The sequence below is a fragment of the Rhinoderma darwinii genome, chromosome 1 (assembly GCF_050947455.1).
Source record: "Rhinoderma darwinii isolate aRhiDar2 chromosome 1, aRhiDar2.hap1, whole genome shotgun sequence".
Taxonomy (NCBI): domain Eukaryota; kingdom Metazoa; phylum Chordata; class Amphibia; order Anura; family Rhinodermatidae; genus Rhinoderma; species Rhinoderma darwinii.
The window spans coordinates 404,855,452-404,879,492 of record NC_134687.1 but is presented as its reverse complement, the minus strand read 5'-3'; the positions used below and the strand labels follow the sequence as shown (position 1 = coordinate 404,879,492).

The 24,041-nt window shown below is 37.8% G+C and overlaps 1 protein-coding gene across 1 annotated transcript; it reads left to right on the top strand.

The window, feature by feature from the left end:
* The first annotated feature begins 8,159 nt into the window (after positions 1–8,159).
* Positions 8,160–20,383, top strand: PCK2 (phosphoenolpyruvate carboxykinase 2, mitochondrial). Its single transcript, XM_075828887.1, has 10 exons — positions 8,160–8,420; positions 15,929–16,183; positions 16,400–16,584; positions 16,752–16,955; positions 17,043–17,230; positions 17,359–17,521; positions 17,662–17,880; positions 17,957–18,094; positions 19,274–19,369; positions 19,549–20,383. Exons 1-10 carry the CDS (start codon positions 8,392–8,394, stop codon positions 20,001–20,003), a joined length of 1,932 nt encoding a protein of 643 aa, XP_075685002.1. The 5' UTR covers positions 8,160–8,391; the 3' UTR covers positions 20,004–20,383.
* The last annotated feature ends 3,658 nt before the right edge of the window (positions 20,384–24,041 follow it).

Genomic DNA, 24,041 nt, shown 5'->3' with positions numbered 1-24,041 from the left:
GACTGATATGAGGTGACCGTCATGTCCTGTAATATTAGATATATTATATACAATGAGATATGAGGTGACAGTCATGTCCTGTAATATTAGATATATTATACACAATTAGATATGAGGTGACAGTCATGTCCTGTAATATTAGTTATATTATATACAATGAGATATGAGGAGACCGTCATGTCCTGTAATATTAGATATATTATATACAATGAGATATGAGGTGACAGTCATGTCCTGTAATATTAGATATATTATATACAATGATATATGAGGTAAGTCATTTCCTGTAATATTAGATATATTATTTACAATGAGATATGAGGAGACCGTCATGTCCTGTAATATTAGATATATTATATACAATGAGACTGATATGAGGTGACAGTCATGTCCTGTAATATTAGATATATTATATACAATGAGATATGAGGTGTCAGTCATGTCCTGTAATATTAGATATATTATATACATTGGGCCTGATATGAGGTGACCGTCATGTCCTGTAATATTAGTTATATTATATACAATGAGATATGAGGTGTCAGTCATGTCCTGTAATATTAGATATATTATATACAATGATATATGAGGTGACCGTCATGTCCTGTAATATTAGATATATTATATACAATGAGATATGAGGTAAGTCATGTCCTGTAATATTAGATATATTATATACAATGAGATATGAGGTGTCAGTCATGTCCTGTAATATTAGTTATATTATATACAATGAGATATGAGGTAAGTCATGTCCTGTAATATTAGATATATTTTATACAATGAGATATGAGGTAAGTCATGTCCTGTAATATTAGATATATTATATACAATGAGATATGAGGTGACAGTCATGTCCTGTAATATTAGATATATTATATACAAAGAGACTGATATGAGGTGACCGTCATGTCCTGTAATATTAGATATATTATATACAATGAGATATGAGGTGACAGTCATGTCCTGTAATATTAGATATATTATACACAATGAGATATGAGGTGTCAGTCATGTCCTGTAATATTAGATATATTATATACAATGAGATATGAGGTGTCAGTCATGTCCTGTAATATTAGATATATTATATACAATGAGATATGAGGTGACAGTCATGTCCTGTAATATTAGATATATTATATACAATGAGATATGAGGAGACAGTCATGTCCTGTAATATTAGATATATTATATACAATGAGATATGAGGAGACAGTCATGTCCTGTAATATTAGATATATTATACACAATGAGATATGAGGTGACAGTCATGTCCTGTAATATTAGTTATATTATATACAATGAGATATGAGGTGACAGTCATGTCCTGTAATATTAGTTATATTATATACAATGAGATATGAGGTGACAGTCATGTCCTGTAATATTAGTTATATTATATACAATGAGATATGAGGTAAGTCATGTCCTGTAATATTAGATATATTATATACAATGAGATATGAGGAGACCGTCATGTCCTGTAATATTAGATATATTATATACAATGAGATATGAGGTGTCAGTCATGTCCTGTAATATTAGATATATTATATACAATGAGATATGAGGTGACAGTCATGTCCTGTAATATTAGTTATATTATATACAATGATATATGGGGTGACAGTCATGTCCTGTAATATTAGATATATTATATACAATGAGATATGAGGTGACAGTCATGTCCTGTAATATTAGATATATTATATACAATGAGATATGAGGTAAGTCATGTCCTGTAATATTAGTTATATTATATACAATGAGATATGAGGTGACAGTCATGTCCTGTAATATTAGATATATTATATACAAAGAGACTGATATGAGGTGACCGTCATGTCCTGTAATATTAGATATATTATATACAATGAGATATGAGGTGACAGTCATGTCCTGTAATATTAGATATATTATACACAATGAGATATGAGGTGTCAGTCATGTCCTGTAATATTAGATATATTATATACAATGAGATATGAGGTGTCAGTCATGTCCTGTAATATTAGATATATTATATACAATGAGATATGAGGTGACAGTCATGTCCTGTAATATTAGATATATTATATACAATGAGATATGAGGAGACAGTCATGTCCTGTAATATTAGATATATTATATACAATGAGATATGAGGAGACAGTCATGTCCTGTAATATTAGATATATTATACACAATGAGATATGAGGTGACAGTCATGTCCTGTAATATTAGTTATATTATATACAATGAGATATGAGGTGACAGTCATGTCCTGTAATATTAGTTATATTATATACAATGAGATATGAGGTGACAGTCATGTCCTGTAATATTAGTTATATTATATACAATGAGATATGAGGTAAGTCATGTCCTGTAATATTAGATATATTATATACAATGAGATATGAGGAGACCGTCATGTCCTGTAATATTAGATATATTATATACAATGAGATATGAGGTGTCAGTCATGTCCTGTAATATTAGATATATTATATACAATGAGATATGAGGTGACAGTCATGTCCTGTAATATTAGTTATATTATATACAATGATATATGGGGTGACAGTCATGTCCTGTAATATTAGATATATTATATACAATTAGATATGAGGTGACAGTCATGTCCTGTAATATTAGTTATATTATATACAATGATATATGGGGTGACAGTCATGTCCTGTAATATTAGATATATTATATACAATGAGATATGAGGAGACCGTCATGTCCTGTAATATTAGATATATTATATACAATGAGATATGTGGTGACAGTCATGTCCTGTAATATTAGTTATATTATATACAATGAGATATGAGGAGACCGTCATGTCCTGTAATATTAGATATATTATATACAATGAGATATGAGGTGACAGTCATGTCCTGTAATATTAGATCTATTATATACAATGAGATATGAGGTGTCAGTCATGTCCTGTAATATTAGATATATTATATACAATGAGATATGAGGTAAGTCATGTCCTGTAATATTAGATATATTATATACAATGAGATATGAAGAGACCGTCATGTCCTGTAATATTAGATATATTATATACAATGAGATATGTGGTAAGTCATGTCGTGTAATATTAGATATATTATATACAATGAGATATGAGGTGACAGTCATGTCCTGTAATATTAGTTATATTATATACAATGAGATATGAGGAGACCGTCATGTCCTGTAATATTAGTTATATTATATACAATGATATATGAGGAGACCGCATGTCCTGTAATATTAGTTATATTATATACAATGAGATATGAGGTGTCAGTCATGTCCTGTAATATTAGTTATATTATATACAATGAGATATGAGGTAAGTCATGTCCTGTAATATTAGATATATTATATACAATGAGATATGAGGTAAGTCATGTCCTGTAATATTAGTTATATTATATACAATGAGATATGAGGTGACAGTCATGTCCTGTAATATTAGATATATTATATACAATGAGATATGAGGTAAGTCATGTCCTGTAATATTAGTTATATTATATACAATGAGATATGAGGTGACAGTCATGTCCTGTAATATTAGATATATTATATACAAAGAGACTGATATGAGGTGACCGTCATGTCCTGTAATATTAGATATATTATATACAATGAGATATGAGGTGACAGTCATGTCCTGTAATATTAGATATATTATACACAATGAGATATGAGGTGTCAGTCATGTCCTGTAATATTAGATATATTATATACAATGAGATATGAGGTGTCAGTCATGTCCTGTAATATTAGATATATTATATACAATGAGATATGAGGTGACAGTCATGTCCTGTAATATTAGATATATTATATACAATGAGATATGAGGTGTCAGTCATGTCCTGTAATATTAGATATATTATATACAATGAGATATGAGGTGTCAGTCATGTCCTGTAATATTAGATATATTATATACAATGAGATATGAGGTGACAGTCATGTCCTGTAATATTAGATATATTATATACAATGAGATATGAGGTGACAGTCATGTCCTGTAATATTAGTTATATTATATACAATGAGATATGAGGTGACACTCATGTCCTGTAATATTAGATATATTATATACAATGAGATATGAGGTAAGTCATTTCCTGTAATATTAGATATATTATTTACAATGAGATGAGGTGACAGTCATGTCCTGTAATATTAGATATATTATATACAATGAGATATGAGGTAAGTCATGTCCTGTAATATTAGATATATTATATACAATGAGATATGAGGTAAGTCATGTCCTGTAATATTAGATATATTATATACAATGAGATATGAGGTGTCAGTCATGTCCTGTAATATTAGATATATTATATACAATGAGATATGAGGTGTCAGTCATGTCCTGTAATATTAGATATATTATATACAATGAGATATGAGGTGACAGTCATGTCCTGTAATATTAGATATATTATATACAATGATATATGAGGTGACCGTCATGTCCTGTAATATTAGATATATTATACACAATGAGATATGAGGTAAGTCATGTCCTGTAATATTAGATATATTATATACAATGAGATATGAGGTGTCAGTCATGTCCTGTAATATTAGATATATTATATACAATGAGATATGAGGTGTCAGTCATGTCCTGTAATATTAGATATATTATATACAATGAGATATGAGGTGACAGTCATGTCCTGTAATATTAGATATATTATATACAATGAGATATGAGGTAAGTCATGTCCTGTAATATTAGATATATTATATACAATGAGATATGAGGTGACAGTCATGTCCTGTAATATTAGTTATATTATATACAATGAGATATGAGGTGTCAGTCATGTCCTGTAATATTAGATATATTATATACAATGAGATATGAGGTGTCAGTCATGTCCTGTAATATTAGATATATTATATACAATGAGATATGAGGTGACAGTCATGTCCTGTAATATTAGTTATATTATATACAATGAGATATGAGGTGACAGTCATGTCCTGTAATATTAGATATATTATATACAATGAGATATGAGGTGTCAGTCATGTCCTGTAATATTAGATATATTATATACAATGAGATATGAGGTAAGTCATTTCCTGTAATATTAGATATATTATTTACAATGAGATATGAGGTGACAGTCATGTCCTGTAATATTAGATATATTATATACAATGAGATATGAGGTGACAGTCATGTCCTGTAATATTAGATATATTATATACAATGAGATATGAGGAGACAGTCATGTCCTGTAATATTAGATATATTATATACAATGAGATATGAGGTAAGTCATGTCCTGTAATATTAGATATATTATATACAATGAGATATGAGGTGTCAGTCATGTCCTGTAATATTAGATATATTATATACAATGAGATATGAGGTGACAGTCATGTCCTGTAATATTAGTTATATTATATACAATGATATATGGGGTGACAGTCATGTCCTGTAATATTAGATATATTATATACAATTAGATATGAGGTGACAGTCATGTCCTGTAATATTAGTTATATTATATACAATGATATATGGGGTGACAGTCATGTCCTGTAATATTAGATATATTATATACAATGAGATATGAGGAGACCGTCATGTCCTGTAATATTAGATATATTATATACAATGAGATATGTGGTGACAGTCATGTCCTGTAATATTAGTTATATTATATACAATGAGATATGAGGAGACCGTCATGTCCTGTAATATTAGATATATTATATACAATGAGATATGAGGTGACAGTCATGTCCTGTAATATTAGATATATTATATACAATGAGATATGAGGTGTCAGTCATGTCCTGTAATATTAGATATATTATATACAATGAGATATGAGGTAAGTCATGTCCTGTAATATTAGATATATTATATACAATGAGATATGAAGAGACCGTCATGTCCTGTAATATTAGATATATTATATACAATGAGATATGTGGTAAGTCATGTCGTGTAATATTAGATATATTATATACAATGAGATATGAGGTGACAGTCATGTCCTGTAATATTAGTTATATTATATACAATGAGATATGAGGAGACCGTCATGTCCTGTAATATTAGTTATATTATATACAATGATATATGAGGAGACCGTCATGTCCTGTAATATTAGTTATATTATATACAATGAGATATGAGGTGTCAGTCATGTCCTGTAATATTAGTTATATTATATACAATGAGATATGAGGTAAGTCATGTCCTGTAATATTAGATATATTATATACAATGAGATATGAGGTAAGTCATGTCCTGTAATATTAGTTATATTATATACAATGAGATATGAGGTGACAGTCATGTCCTGTAATATTAGATATATTATATACAATGAGATATGAGGTAAGTCATGTCCTGTAATATTAGTTATATTATATACAATGAGATATGAGGTGACAGTCATGTCCTGTAATATTAGATATATTATATACAAAGAGACTGATATGAGGTGACCGTCATGTCCTGTAATATTAGATATATTATATACAATGAGATATGAGGTGACAGTCATGTCCTGTAATATTAGATATATTATACACAATGAGATATGAGGTGTCAGTCATGTCCTGTAATATTAGATATATTATATACAATGAGATATGAGGTGTCAGTCATGTCCTGTAATATTAGATATATTATATACAATGAGATATGAGGTGACAGTCATGTCCTGTAATATTAGATATATTATATACAATGAGATATGAGGTGTCAGTCATGTCCTGTAATATTAGATATATTATATACAATGAGATATGAGGTGTCAGTCATGTCCTGTAATATTAGATATATTATATACAATGAGATATGAGGTGACAGTCATGTCCTGTAATATTAGATATATTATATACAATGAGATATGAGGTGACAGTCATGTCCTGTAATATTAGTTATATTATATACAATGAGATATGAGGTGACACTCATGTCCTGTAATATTAGATATATTATATACAATGAGATATGAGGTAAGTCATTTCCTGTAATATTAGATATATTATTTACAATGAGATGAGGTGACAGTCATGTCCTGTAATATTAGATATATTATATACAATGAGATATGAGGTAAGTCATGTCCTGTAATATTAGATATATTATATACAATGAGATATGAGGTAAGTCATGTCCTGTAATATTAGATATATTATATACAATGAGATATGAGGTGACAGTCATGTCCTGTAATATTAGTTATATTATATACAATGAGATATGAGGTGTCAGTCATGTCCTGTAATATTAGATATATTATATACAATGAGATATGAGGTGTCAGTCATGTCCTGTAATATTAGATATATTATATACAATGAGATATGAGGTGACAGTCATGTCCTGTAATATTAGTTATATTATATACAATGAGATATGAGGTGACAGTCATGTCCTGTAATATTAGATATATTATATACAATGAGATATGAGGTGTCAGTCATGTCCTGTAATATTAGATATATTATATACAATGAGATATGAGGTAAGTCATTTCCTGTAATATTAGATATATTATTTACAATGAGATATGAGGTGACAGTCATGTCCTGTAATATTAGATATATTATATACAATGAGATATGAGGTGACAGTCATGTCCTGTAATATTAGATATATTATATACAATGAGATATGAGGAGACAGTCATGTCCTGTAATATTAGATATATTATATACAATGAGATATGAGGTAAGTCATGTCCTGTAATATTAGATATATTATATACAATGAGATATGAGGTAAGTCATGTCCTGTAATATTAGATATATTATATACAATGAGACTGATATGAGGTGACCGTCATGTCCTGTAATATTAGTTGTATTATATACAATGAGACTGATATGAGGTCGCTGCTCTCGTGTATATTGCTCATGATCAGGATGACTACGTGAAGGTATGTGAACATGTGGAGGAGAGCGCTACTCAAGAGCGGGACGTTGTTACATCATCTGGGTAGGGGAGGAGCTAATTCTGGGGGCAGCGTTAGGAAGGAGGTGACTTGCTGGATCCTCCAAATGTGTGTTAGGGGGTGGGTGCCCGGGGGCTTGGCACCCAGCAGCCAATGGTCCAAGTACCGGCTGTTCTAGGAAGTTATGGTCGAGTGGGGGAGGGGCAGACATGGCGATACGATGCCACAGGGTGTGTGCACTGGGTTCTCATACAGGATATAACACACGTAGCCACAAACACGACCTTTAGTCCAATTTCACCACCACAAACCGGTCTCCGTGTTGTCCTGCCCCTTGTTGGTGTCCCTACCCCCAGTCCCTCCCTGGACGGTGTATCCCCACACCTCCCCCTTCTCCTCATCCTGCAGGATCTCACTGACCGGCTCCTGTCTGTCTTCTGCTAACATGCCCTCCTTTTCAGTGCGTGTTGTGGGGTAAGTGAGCACGTCCTATATGCCAGGGCACTCATTCATTCACTTCATGGCATATGTAGTGATGCAGTTATACCCGTGTTGTGTAGTGACAAGCTTCTAGTGTGCAGGTCAGACTCTGCTGCATGGATGTATAACACAGAGTATAGACGGGTTTATGATGTGTGACATTGATGTACTACGTGCCTGACTGGGGGACACTGCTGGGTACCAGTGCATTATTCAGGAGGAGCGCTGTACATGCTCAGGACCAGTTCAGTAATATATGATAGGTACATGGTCAGAACAGGATCAGTAATATAGGCTTATAAATACAAGGCTCCAGATGGCGAATGGTCGCAAATGCAACCAAAAAGATTTGAAGACTCTATTTTCAAACGTAGGAGCCAAAGGCACCCAAGTAATTGATGCTGGATAGAAATACCATACTAGTTTCCAGCAGCCACCACTAGAGGGCGCTGATGAGCTTACCTCATACTGTGTTATTATCCAGTTCCACGTAGAACAGTATGCTGTTGGCTCTTACGCTCCCTCTAGTGGTGGTAGCAGGTATTCAGGACATAGAGCACACGGGGGAATTTACTTAGACTGGCTTGGGGGGAATTTACTAAACTGCACTGGAGTAAGATGCACACTTCTCTTAATAAATTTGGTGCATCTTTGGCTGTCTGTTTGCCAAAATGGAAAATCTACACCTGTTGTGAGATTTTGGCTATAATTTACGTCAATTTCTGGCATACGATAAACCTGTTGGTCCGCAGGAGCCCTGCACCTTCTAAACCCCACTTCAAAAGTGGAAAGAGGTGTAAAAATTTGCAAGTTAGAGATCAAAAATTGCGCGCTTTTTCTACACCAATAAAATGGTGTTATGGCTTTGATAAATTCCCCCCATTGTTTTCTGTAAACGCTTTGGTCAATCAGTCCACAGTCTAGTGTAAATGCTGCAGTCAGTCCACAGTCTAGTGTAAATGCTGCAGTCAGTCCACAGTCTAGTGTAAATGCTGCAGTCAGTCCACAGTCTAGTGTAAATGCTGCAGTCAGTCCACAGTCTAGTGTAAATGCTGCAGTCAGTCCACAGTCTAGTGTAAATGCTGCAGTCAGTCCACAGTCTAGTGTAAATGCTGCAGTCAGTCAGTTCCCACAGTCTAGTGTAAGTGCTGCGGTCAGTCAGTTCCCACAGTCTAGTGTAAATGCTGCGGTCAGTCAGTCCCCACAGTCTAGTGTAAGTGCTGCGGTCAGTCAGTTCCCACAGTCTAGTGTAAGTGCTGCGGTCAGTTCCCACAGTCTAGTGTAAGTGCTGCGGTCAGTCCACAGTCTAGTGTAAGTGCTGCGGTCAGTCCACAGTCTAGTGTAAGTGCTGCGGTCAGTCCCCACAGTCTAGTGTAAGTCCTGCGGTCAGTCAGTCCCCACAGTCTAGTGTAAGTGCTGCGGTCAGTCAGTCCCCACAGTCTAGTGTAAGTGCTGCGGTCAGTCAGTCCCCACAGTCTAGTGTAAGTGCTGCGGTCAGTCAGTCCCCAGTCTAGTGTAAGTGCTGCGGTCAGTCAGTCCCCACAGTCTAGTGTAAGTGCTGCGGTCAGTCAGTCCCCACAGTCTAGTGTAAGTGCTGCGGTCAGTCAGTCCCCAGTCTAGTGTAAGTGCTGCGGTCAGTCAGTCCCCAGTCTAGTGTAAGTGCTGCGGTCAGTCACCACAGTCTAGTGTAAGTCCTGCGGTCAGTCAGTCCCCACAGTCTAGTGTAAGTGCTGCGGTCAGTCAGTCCCCACAGTCTAGTGTAAGTGCTGCGGTCAGTCAGTCCCCACAGTCTAGTGTAAGTGCTGCGGTCAGTCAGTCCCCAGTCTAGTGTAAGTGCTGCGGTCAGTCAGGTAGACTAAAAAAATAATTTAACTCCTGCATTTTAGAGTTAAAGAGGCTCTGTCACCAGATTTTGCAACCCCTATCTGCTATTGCAGCAGATAGGCGCTGCAATGTAGATTACAGTAACGTTTTTATTTTTAAAAAACGAGCATTTTTGGCCAAGTTATGACCATTTTTGTATTTATGCAAATGAGGCTTTCTAAAGTCCAACTGGGTGTGTATTATGTGCGTACATCGGGGCATTTTTACTACTTTTACTAGCTGGGCGTTCTGACGAGAAGTATCATCCACTTCTCTTCACAACGCCCAGCTTCTGGCAGTGCAGACACACAGCGTGTTCTCGAGAGATCACGCTGTGACGTCACTTCCTGCCCCAGGTCCTGCATCGTGTCGGACGAGCGAGGACACATCGGCACCAGAGGCTACAGTTGATTCTGCAGCAGCATCAGCGTTTGCAGGTAAGTAGCTACATCGACTTACCTGCAAACGCCGATGCTGCTGCAGAATCAACTGTAGCCTCTGGTGCCGATGTGTCCTCGCTCGTCTGACACGATGCAGGACCTGTGAGTGACGTCACAGCGTGATCTGCCAGAAGCTGGGCGTTCTGAAGAGAAGTGGATGATACTTCTCGTCAGAACGCCCAGCTAGTAAAAGAAGTGGATGATGCTGATTCGTCAGCATCATACACTCCCATTCCTAACGCCCAGCTAGTAAAAGAAGTAAAAACGCCCCGATGTACGCACATAATACACGCCCAGTTGTACTTTTACTTTTCAACACGCCCAGTTGTACTTTTGCAAGCCTCATTTGCATAAATACAAAAATGGTCATAACTTGGCCAAAAATGCTCGTTTTTTAAAAATAAAAACGTTACTGTAATCTACATTGCAGCGCCGATCTGCTGAAATAGCAGATAGGGGTTGCAAAATCTGGTGACAGAGCCTCTTTAAGAAATATAGGCCACCAATTTTTTTAATTTTTATTTTAGTCTTGGACCCTGAAGTACATTATTTAGCATGGGCTCCGTAAGATTGGGGTACCATATGATGTAAGAACATTATTAGCACAGATTGTTATATGATATAGGTAAATGATCATGATTAGTGATATTGGGTTGCTATATGACATATGTACTATATGATATATGTGCATCTTTAAGACAGGCATGGCAATATTGGATTACATAATAAGGAAGGGTTGGGTGTTGTATAATACAAGTACATGAGAAGCACAGACTAAAAATAATACAATGTTTGTACATGATAAGGACATTATTGGGTTCATACGGGATATAGGTGCGTCACCGGGACCGGTTTGGTGATATTAACCTACTAGATGATCTAGGTAAATGATCAGCCTAGATGAAGAAACACAGAATTCTGGTTAACTATAAGGGTATGTTCACACGACACCGCTAATTACGTCTGAAATTACGGAGCTGTTTTCAGGCGAAAACAGCTCCTGAATTTCAAACGTTTTTGCAAGTACACGTGTTTTTCGCGGCGTCCATTACGGACGTAATTGTAGTTGTTTTTCTATGGAGTCAATGAACTGCTCCAATTACGTCCCAAGAAGTAACATGCACTTCTTTGAGGCGGCCGTCTTTTTACGTCTTTTGACAGTGGCGCGTAAAAAAAAAAACCCCCGTCTGCACAGAACACTGTAAGACCCATTGAATTCAATGGGCAGATGTTTGGAGCCGTCTTTTCGGGTGTAATTCGAGGCGTAAAATGCCTGAATTACGTCCGTAAATAGGGCTTGTGAACATACCCTTAAGATTTCTTTTTTTTTTCTGAGTTGCGATTTTTGTGACGAAATCGCACCTTTTCCACCGCAAAAAAATCACAACAGCTATTTGTTGTGAGTTTTACCTTCCCATTGAATTCAATGGGGAAAACCTGCAACAAAAAAGTAGCGATTACGCAAATGCAATTGACGTGCTGCGGATTTTAAAAAACGCACCACAGGTCAAGTTCTGAGCGTTTTTTCCGCTCATTATTTAAGCAGCGTGTATATGTGATTTAATCTCATCCACTTTTCTGCTACTGTATTATGCTGCGGATTTTCCGCAACTAAAATCCGCAGTATTTACACTACGTGTGAACTCCTCCTTATAGGCTGTCATAGGAAAGAATGCAGAGGCCGCCGTCCAGGCTGATTAGACAGTCACAATCTTATGTAGGTTAGAAAGAGTTATAAATAGCAAATTTGCATTAGTGAAACTATCTTTATGATATAGAAGTTCCATTCAGCGGACATACCGGATTTGGAAACCATTGTTCGCTGCTGGCACTCCCTGTTCTTGTTGTCGCTGAATGCAGGACTGGTGCCTGTACAAAGCAAACCTAGGAAAATGCCAGGGTTCTCTGGGCTTAGGATGGCTCATGACGACATGGTAAACATGCAATATGCGTTCTGGTTTAGTGGCTCCAAACCTACTGACAGGTTCCTTTTAAGTTCTGTTTATATCATTGTTTTGTACGCATTGTCCGCTGATATAATTTAGTAGTTGTTACATTGTTCTGAACAGGCTTTCTAAACATCCAGTCCACATAATGCATCTAAAAAACTTTTTTCTGCATGCTGCATTTTTTTTTTACACTGCTGCACAAACTTGTATTATTATTGTTCTTTTTTTTTTAAACCGCTGCACACATTGTTCTTCCCCAATTGACTTTATGCAAAAACTTAGGCTTTCTATTTCAGGTTTTTTTTCTAGACCTGCTCATTTATGAGAAAAAAAAACACAGTAAGGGTATGTTCACACACGCTAATTACGGACGTAATTCGGGCGTTTTTGCCCCGAATTTCGTCCGAAAAATGCGGCTTGAAAGCGTTGACAAACATCTGCCCATTGAAAGCAATGGGCTGATGTTTGTCTGTTCACACGAGGCGTATATTTACGCGCCGCTGTCAAATGACGGCGCGTAAATGGACGCCCGCGTCAAAGAAGTGACCTGTCACTTCTTGGGGCGTAATTGGAGCAGTTATTCATTGACTCCAATGAAAAGCAGCGCCAATTACGTCCGTAATGGACGCGGCGTTCAAGCGCCTGCACATGCTGTTACGGCTGAAATTACGGGGATGTTTTCTCCTGAAAACATCCCCGTAATTTCAGCCGTTACGGACGCTGTCGTGTGAACATACCCTTAGGCCTCCTTTAAATAGCACTTTTTTTTTTTTTGTTCGAGTTTTAAAACATTTTCTACATGTGTTTTTTCTGAAATTTTTTAAGTTCTATAAAGAAGCCTAAGGAAAAAAAAAAGGCAGGAAAAAATGCCACTGACCTTAAAAAAACACCACAAAATGCTGTGTATGTAGGCTTTCTTATGTTTTATTATACATTTCAAAGTAACATATCGCCATAGCATTTTTGGGGACAAAATTGCACAAAACGTTTCCTCGAAAAAATACAGTAAACACCGTGTGAATCCAGCCGAAAAGAATATGTATTTAACTCACACTTTTAGGCCCCATGCACACGACAGCAAAAAACCTCCGTTTTTGCGGACCGCAATTGCGGTCCGGAAAAACGGAGCCATTCACTTTCATTGAACACTGACACCTTTCCGTAGCACTACGGAAGGGTGTCAGTGCCGTGGAAATGTTCCGGGAATTATGGAACATGTCCGTTCTTTCGCATTTTGCGGGCCGTGCTCCCATACTTTGTATGGGAGCACGGCCCGAAAATGCGGCTGTCAGTCAGCGGCCGGCCGTGCCCGCAATCGCGGGCCGTGATTGCGGGCACGGTCGTGTGCATGGGGCCTTAGAAAGGTATTTCTCTGATCTTTCCAATGTGTCAGGCCCTATTCACATGTATCGGATTTTACATGGATTTTGCCACAGATTTTATGCCGTAATCTGTGTCAAATTCAACGACAACCTGCATCCCACAGAAAAGCCAGCTGATATCCACACGCAGATTAGCCCCATTGTGGGGCTAATAATTGTGAGGATCCGCGGCACATCAAACTGCACATCCTGAGCAGAAATCCGAGATAAGCCTCAGATTTTTGCTGCGGATCATCTAGTAAATACATGTTGGATTTGCCTATGGTAAATCCGACCCATGTAAACATAGCTTTAGTGGTTCAGCTTCAAATTACACCACTACCAGTACATATGAGCTTCCCTTTTTTTGAATTGATACATGTCTAAGGAAGTTGACAGTTAAGATGGCCAATTTCAATGGCACTGGCTGACCATCCAATGTATACGGTGGTGTCCCGACTCTATCCTGATGGCAGATGTCGTAGAAGGGTAGGGCATGTTAGATTCTAACACGCCCGATCCTTTTATTTGCAAGGTAGATAAGTCGCTGCCAGAGGACTCTAGTAGCAGCTCTACTCCTTCTCCCTATTAATAACCCATGCAAGCTTAGCCGAGCGTGCATGTGAATGGGGGAGTCGGGAAGCATAGCTGTCGGCCGAATGATGCTTCAGCTGACCACTATCAGAAATGTATGGCCAGCTTCACCTGAGGCTTCACTAGAAGGGTTCACTTAAGGATTCACCAAAAAAAATGGATCAACACATATACAGTATGTTATATTGATAATAGGATAATCACACTGCACATCAGGTTTTTATGTAATATCTTATGACCCCTGAAATAATTCCAGGAATTACTTGGATAGCTCTTGCTGGTAATGTATCCAGGCTTTGTTGGATACTCTTATATTAGATGTATATTTTACGACATGATTTCCTGATATATGGAGCTATAGTAGGTAAATGCTGAATACATGTTTATCCTGTGTTTCTGCATATCTTGTCGATGACCTTAGTACTTTGTACGTGTTGTTTAACAAGTGCTGGGGTTAAAGGTTTGAGGAATGTAATTGCAGAGTTTAGCAAAACAAGACGCATAGAGAATCTGACTTGTCTGACAATTTTTTTTATATTTTTTCAATCACTCTATCCTGAAACTTTTAAATGTCTGCATCGCTAGCGCCTCTCAGTGGCAAAATAACTGTAAAAACTTAGAAAATAACCTTTCGAGTAGTTGTAGACAACCGCTTATGTTTTTTCATATGAATCACTCCACTACAAAAGACTCATGTAGCACAGGTAAAAGAGTACTTCATGACTGTTTACGTGGCGAACTATCACCAATACGTTATAAGATTTTTTGTTTTTTTCTTTTTAGAATTAAATCGGTATTGTAAATGTTATGCAGTTGGAGGAATCATCATGATTTTTCATAGTTGATCTCATAGCCATATGGTCCAATAGAGCACAATACATATTTTATTCTAGTATACTATAATACTGTCCTTTAGCAGGGATGAATTTTTTTTTCAGTCTGTATGGAGACTAAGGTTTATATGCCAAATATTCTATTTAATGTCCGAAAAGGCCTAAAATCTTCCAATAGTAACTGTAGTGGCAATAAAGATTTTGATTTAATAATTATTAGTCAAAAATGTTCCCTCTTGAGCTTCCCAGACATTGATGGGTTTTGGTGCATAGCTTGAAAGGGTCAAAACTCATTATGGCTACATACATGGTTGACCAAACTAGAAATAGGTGGTCGTTCTGTATATGATTTATTGCCACCTGCATTATTTTATCTGTTTGTGCAGAGTTGGAGAAAATATGAACATCCTTGTTCTTTGTTTATTTATAAACCGGAAATGTGCTCCTTTAATCTTTGCACAGGCCGTGCTCCCGGGCTGTTCGAGCATGGGTGGAGTCACAGAGGGTAAGCAGTCGAAAGGCACATGCTCTGCGGGTCCTGAGTGGGCATATAGAGCGACTTCCTCCTGCTGTCCGAGAATTTGTGATAAGAGGAGCTGAACTGTGCGACCCTCAAAATATCCATATATGTGATGGCACTCCTGCGGAAAATGACACCGTCCTGACTTTATTACAACAAGAGGGTATGATAAAGAAACTACACAAGTACCCTAACTGGTAAGTCGGATTTCAGTGCAAATACTGCTTTCAATTGCCCATGGTCTTCCCCTTTCCCCTCACCCATTACCATGCAGTAATTATTCCCCATGTTAACTCTCGTTTTCCTTTTAATGCCTGCATCCGTGCTATAGCTTATTACCTAATTTTCCCTTTTTGTATACTTTGGCCATCTCTGATCAACCTTCTATTTTTATTTTCTGATCTATCCACCAGCTGGTTGGCTAGAACGGACCCAAAAGATGTTGCTCGAGTTGAGAGCAAGACAGTTATAGTAACGGGGAACAAGAGGGACACTGTTCCAATTCCTGCAGATGGAGCAAAGGGGCAGCTGGGTAACTGGATGTCCCCAGGAGATTTTGAGAGAGCCAAGAATGATCGCTTTCCTGGTTGTATGAAAGGTTTGTTAAATGCTGTTAGCCTTACGTTTCATTTTTCCCAGTCTGTAATGCTCTTCAATTACTACCAGGCTTCTTTCACTTCACAGAATACATATAGTTTATGTGAATATAACTTCTTGATTAGTTCTGTTAATGGATCATGGTTTGACTTGCTTTTCTTTTCCTAGGTCGTACGATGTACGTGTTGCCATTCAGTATGGGCCCAGTTGGCTCCCCACTGTCTAAATATGGGGTTCAGCTCACAGACTCTCCATATGTAGTTGCCAGCATGCGTATCATGACGCGTATGGGTACACCAGTCTTGGACGCACTGGGAGATGGGGATTTTGTGAAATGTCTACACTCTGTAGGACAACCACTCCCTCTAAAGGGTAAGAATGTTTTTACAGTATTATTTCACCCTGTACATGCAGTATACAGATCAAATTACTAAACAGATCTCTTTGTCTTCTTTACAGCCCCACTGGTGAACTCATGGCCCTGCAACCCTGAAAAGACACTCATTGCCCACGTTCCCGATAACCGTGAAATTGTCTCTTTTGGTAGTGGATATGGAGGAAATTCTCTCTTGGGAAAAAAATGCTTCGCTCTGCGCATAGCCTCCCGAATCGCCAAGGATGAGGGCTGGTTGGCTGAGCATATGCTGGTGAGAGAGGAGCTTTTGGCCCCCTGTACACTCTCTCCTGCACTAGATCCTCTCTCTTCTGTTTCCTGAGCCATCTTTTCCCTGCTATTTGTACATTCTCCTGTTATGGGGTTTCTTTCCCATATTAGATTTTGGGTATCACAAACCCTGCTGGACGTAAAAGATACATCGCTGCTGCCTTCCCAAGTGCCTGTGGAAAAACAAATCTTGCAATGATGCGGCCGGCTCTGCCTGGCTGGAAAGTACAATGTGTGGGAGATGACATTGCCTGGATGAAATTTGATAGTGAAGGTTTGTAACACATTATGACTTGAAAATGGTGTGAAGTAAACCACTTAAACATTTATAAGAGATTTCACCGGCATTATGGGCCAAAGACTTTGGTGTTACACTCTCCCCTCTAATATTTAAATCTTGTATTTTCCTTAAAGGACGTCTTCGGGCTATTAACCCAGAAAATGGCTTTTTTGGTGTGGCTCCTGGAACCTCTGTAAAAACAAATCCTAATGCCTTAAACACAGTGGAAAAGAACACCCTGTTCACCAATGTGGCAGAGACAAGTGATGGGGGCGTGTATTGGGAAGGATTGGATCAAGATCTTCCACCTGGGGTGAAGGTCACATCCTGGCTAGGCAAACCCTGGCAGAAAGGTGAGATAAATGTACTTCTACATATGTATTGCTTCTTGAATCTTCTAGTTTGTGTAAAACAAGTTTCTCTCTGCAGGAGATAAAGAGCCCTCTGCACATCCAAATTCACGTTTCTGTGCCCCCGCTTCTCAGTGCCCTATTATGGATGAGGATTGGGAGTCACCAGAGGGTGTTCCAATAGATGCTATTATCTTTGGTGGCAGAAGGCCTGAGGGTAAGGGATATTGTATATTGGCTTTACTTAGTGTCTGACTATCAAACAGCATGTAAATGTGCAAAATAGCAGAAGTCCATCTGTGTGTATCATTCCTATGTACAGTGTCAACTTCACTATGATTTTAATCAGAATTGCCTATGTCAGGAGTAGCCAAACATTGTTGTCAGTACGAGATCTACTTTTTGTGAGTTAGGCGATCTAACAAAGGATCAGAGAATGTTACAAGTGGCAGATGCAGGATGCTTCTTTAAAAGTTGCTTCTTTAAGTTGTCCTAGTGACCCCATGTTGGTGAATACATCTACAGTTAGTTCATACATTTTATATATATATATATATATATATATATATATATATATATGTGTGTGTGTTTTTCATATATCACTGCTACTCCCTTCTGCCCTGCTCAGTGCTAGAATGTATCATAGCAGTTAGTGGGGGACCCACACAAGTTAACACTGCCCAAGACTCCCGCCACAAGGATGGTGAAAGGCAAACTGTAATAAGAACCTATGAGGGGGCAGTTTTCCCACTTCTGTTTTGAAGACCGCAGGAGAAAAGATCTGCTGGTTCCCACTCTGAGTTGAAGAGGTAGATTGCGATCTACTGACCGGCCACCATTGGTCCATGTTTAACACTGTAATCTACTTTTGTGGATGTTCACAGTTTAGTAAATTTGAGAGTTTTCGCTTATCAGTATGAATTCTGCATATAAATATATGTTACAGGTACCAGTAAAGGATAAAAGTTCTACTAACCAATAAATAAGGGTACTATTACATGGGCCATGTAAACGAGCGCCGATCAACGAGACAGCTATTTGATCGGTGCTCGTTTGCTCCTTTCACACAGAGCAATGATTGCTTATGTATGGGGACGAGCGCTCGTTACTGTCTCCATACATTTTCATCATTTCGGCAGTGCACCTCCCCGTTTACACAGGGAGATGTGCTGTCGACAATGATGATTTTTAATGCTGCATAAAAGAGCAGATCAGCCGATGAACGAGCGTTTTCTCATTCATCTGCTGATCGTTGCCCTAATTTCACAGAGCAATGTTGGGGAACGAGCGTTCATATGAATGCTCGTTTGCCTGATCATTGGCCCGTGTAATAGAGCCTTAAGTCAGCTACATAGATTTAATTGAGTAGAGTAAACAAGTTCATGTACTTTTCTAGGTGTTCCTCTGGTCTATGAGAGCTTCAACTGGAACCATGGGGTGTTTGTTGGAGCTGCAATGAGGTCTGAGGCTACTGCAGCTGCAGAACACAAAGGTAAGTCTTGAATTCATCAGACCGTAATGGTATTATCCTGGATAATTTCTTCTAATGATATTATTATTGCGTTGTATTAATTATACTTATTTACAAATTTGTCACAATTCTCTGTTGTACTATTTTGATTTGGTTGTATTACTTTATATTTATTATTATTCACTTTATCTATCCCTTAGGCAAAGTTATCATGCATGATCCTTTTGCAATGAGACCTTTCTTTGGATATAATTTTGGCCATTACCTTTCTCACTGGTTGAGTCTGCAAAACCGGCCTGGGCTATGTCTTCCCAAAATATTCCATGTCAACTGGTTCAGAAAAGATGACAAGGGACAGTTCTTATGGCCAGGTTTTGGGGAGAATTCCAGGGTACTAGATTGGATCTTCCGTAGGGTAGAAGGAGAAGAGAGTGCTCGACAAACACCAATTGGCTATCTTCCTGCTGAAGGGGCATTGAATCTAGAAGGGCTCGGAGGAGTTGACACAAACCAGCTGTTTTCACTCCCCAAAGGATTCTGGGAAAACGAAGTGCAAGAGGTGGGGAAATACCTGACAGAGCAAGTCGCTGATGACTTGCCTGCACAAATTATGCAGGAGCTTAATGGCCTGAATAGCAGGGTGAAACAGATGTGAAGAGATACAACCGGAGAACCAGAAAGCCATAGAAAAGGGTGAGGTACGCTCCTCAGTGTTTATGGAAAATAAGTGCCTTATTTCACGCTTCTATCACTTCAGGAAACATGACACCATGTGGAGCATCATAGCCATGACCTATATTTACCAAAGTACTAGAAACTTGGGCAAAGAGTGAGGATATGAAATCCTCTTTGCATATACTTAGCGAAGACTTTCTGTCTTCGCAGCAAAGAAAATCATAGATGTTTTTACGCTTCATTCCATTCCAATCTGCCAAGTTCCATTGCAGCAGACCTCAGGAATTATTTTGAGTTTATTTTTTAGACTGTCCATCTTTGTTTTTTTTTTAAATGCAAATAAAATTGTGGTTTTTTTTCTCTTTGGTATCCTTCAATTACCCACGTACATCACCTAAACATTCTATATGTGTTGCTGTATGTATGTATCTGTATATCAGGTAATCAGCCCAGTATTGTAGCCTGGGTTAATGCGCAAATCCGTGTGTGGTGCGTGATTTGCGCATTAATTCAATTGAAAATAATAATAATAATAATAATAAAAAAAGATGTGCTTTGCGAGTGCGTGAATAACTCATGCCACTCGCAAAGCACACTGATGCATAACGCAACACACACACACGCGCCAGACTAATGTGCGTTTTTCACTCGCGTGAATCTGATACGCTGGTGTGCATGTAGCCTTAGACTATTTAGGAGGCAGGGCCAGACCAGACCAAAAATAAAAAGGTATCTTGCCTATCTTTTTCAAATCACACTTTCAATTTTAACTTGCCTGGCTCAATACTCCATTGTTGATTTTTTTTTTTTTTTTTATGATTTTTTTTTTTATTAACCCCTTCAAGACACAGCCTGTTTTGGCCTTCAGGACACAGCCAATTTTTTCAAATCTGACATGTTTCACTTTATGTGGTAATAACTCCGGAATGCTTTTACCTATCCAAGCGATTCTGAGATTGTTTTCTCGTGACACATTGGACTTTATGTTACTGGCAAAATTTGCTCGATACATTAAGTATTTAATTGTGAAAAACACCAAAATGTAGCGAAAAATTGCAAAAATTTGCATATTTCTAAATTTATATGTATCAGCTTGTAAGACAGATGGTAATACCACACAAAATTGTTGCTAATTAACATCACCCATATGTCTACTTTAGATTGGCATCGTTTTTTGAACATCCTTTTATTTTTCTAGGACGTTACAAGGCTTAGAACTTTAGCAGCAATTTCTCACATTTTCAAGAAAATTTCAAAAGGCTATTTTTACAGGGGCCAGTTCAGATGTGAAGTGGATTTTAGGGCCTTATATATTAGAAACCCTCTGTCACCCCATTTTATAAACTTCACCCCTCAAAGTATTCAAAACAGCATTTAGAAAGTTTCTTAACCCTTTAGATGTTTCACAGGAATTAAGGCAAAGTAGATGTGAAATGTTCAAATTTCTTTTTTTTTTTTTTTTTTTGCAGAAATTCATTTTTCATCTATTTTTTTTTTTGTAACACAAAGTTTTACCAGAGAAACACAACTCAGTATCTATTGCCCAGATTCTGCAGTTTTTAGAAATACCCCACATGTGGCCCTAGTGCGGTAATGGACTGAAGCACCGGCCTCAGAAGCAAAGGAGCACCTAGAGGCTTTTGGGGCCTCCTTTTTATTAGAAAATATTTTAGGCTCCATGTCGGGTCTGAAAGGCTCTTGCGGCACCAAAACAGTGGAAATCCCCCAAAAGTGACACCATTTTGGAAACTATACCCCTTGAGGAAATTATCTAGGGGTATAGTGAGCATTTTGACCCCGCAGGTTTTTTGCAGAAATTATTGGAAGTAGGCCGTGAAAATGAAAATCTACATTCTTTTAAAGAAAATGTAGGTTTAGCTAATTTTTTTCTAATTTCCACAAGGACTAAAAGGAGAAAATGCACCACTACTTTTGTAAAGCAATTTCTCCCGAGTAAAACAATACCCCGCATGTGGTCATAAACGGCTTTTTGGACACATGGCGGAGCTTAGAAGGGAAAGAGCGCCATTTGGCTTTTGGAGCTCAAATTTAGCAGGAATGGTTTGCGGAGACCACGTCGCATTTGCACAGCCCCTAAGGGACCAAAACAGTGAAAACACCAAAAAAGTGACTCCATTTAGGAAACTACACCCCTTGAAGAATCCATCTAGGGGTGTAGTGAGCATTTTGAACCCACAGGGGTTTCATAGATTTTATTAGAATTGGGCAGTGAAGATAAAAAAAAATCCTTTTTTTCCAATAAGACGTAGCTTTAGCTCAACATTTTTCATTTTCTCAACAAATAAAGGAATAAAAGAACCCCAACATTTGTAAAGCAACTTCTCTGGAGTACGGCAATACCCCATTTGTGGTTATAAACTGCTGTTTGGGCACACGGCAAGGATCAGAAGAGAAGGAGTGCCATTTGGCTTTTGGAGCACAGATTTTGCTGGATTGGTTTCTTGACACCATGTCACATTTGCAAAGCTCCTAAGGTACCAGTACAGTGGAAACTCCCCAAAAGTGACTCCATTCACGAAACTACACCCCTTGAGGAATTCATCTAGGGGTGTAGTGAGCATTTTCACCCCACAGGTGTTTCATAGATTTTATTAGAATTGGGCAGTGAAAATAAAAAAAATCCTTTTTCTTCAATAAGACGTAGTTTTAGCTGAAAATGTTTCATATTCTCAACAAATAAATGTAAAAGAGCACCCCAACACTTGTAAAGCAACTTCTCCTGTGTATGACAATACCACATATGTGGTCATAAACTGCTGTTTAGGCACAGAGTAGGGCACAGAAGGGAAGGAGCGCCATTTGGCTTTTGGAGTACAGATTTTGCTGGATTGGTTTCTGGGCGCTATGTCACATTTGCAAAGTCCCTGTGGGACCAAAACAGTGGATCCCCCCCCAGAAGTGACCCCATTTTGGAAACTACACCCCTCAAGGTATTCACCTAGGGGTGTAGTGAGCATATTAACACCACAGGTGATTGGCAGAAATTGGTGTGCACGTGATGTTGCAGAGTGAAAATGGTTTTTCAATAGATATGCCAATATGTGGCGCCCAGCTTGTGCCACTGGAGACACACACCCCAAAAATTGTTAAAAGGGTTCTCCCGGGTATGGCGATGCCATATATGTGGAAGTAAACTGCTGTTTGGGCACACTGTAGGGTTCAGAAGGGAGGTAGCGCCATTTGGCTTTTAGAGCGTGGATTTTGCTTGTAGTAGTTTTGTTTGGAGTCTTACTGGTGTTTCCGTTTATAATGTGGGGGCACATGTAAAGCGGGCGGAGTATATAAGGGGCATAGTCAGGTGGTATAGTGGGGTAAAAAAAACAATAAAATAATCCATAGATGTGTGTTATGCTGTGACACAATCCTTTCTGCACAGGCCGGTGTCGCACTAATAAATGGTCTTTACTTATCCCCATTTAGGTCCACACTCCGCACCTTTGAAGTTTGGGGAATTTTGCTGGGAAAGTGTTGTCCTGGTATAATACGGGCACCCTCACTTCCAGCAGAAGTGTGACGAGCTGTAGTTTTTATTGGTACCATTTTGGGGTACACGCGACTTTTTGATCACTTGTTATCCTTTTTTTTTGGGAGCCAAGGTGACCAAAAAACAGCAATTCTGGCATATTTTTTTAGTTCTTTTTATACAGCGTTCGCCACGTGTTATAAATTACATGTTACCTTTATTCTGCGGGTCAGTCCGATTCCGGTGATACCTAATTTATAGCACTTTTTATGTTTTACAACTTTTTGCACAATAAAATAACTTTTGTAAAGAGAATGGATTTTTTTCTGTCGCCAAGTTGTGAGAGCCATAACGGTTTTAAATTTTTCGTCGACTGAGCTGTATGAGGGCTTGTTTTTAGCGAGACGAGTTATAGTTTTTATAGGTACCATTTTTAGGTACATGCGACTTTTTGATCACTTTTTATTTCAATTTTTGGAAGACAAAGTGACCAAAAAATAGCAATTATGTCAGTATTTTTTAGTTATTTTTTTT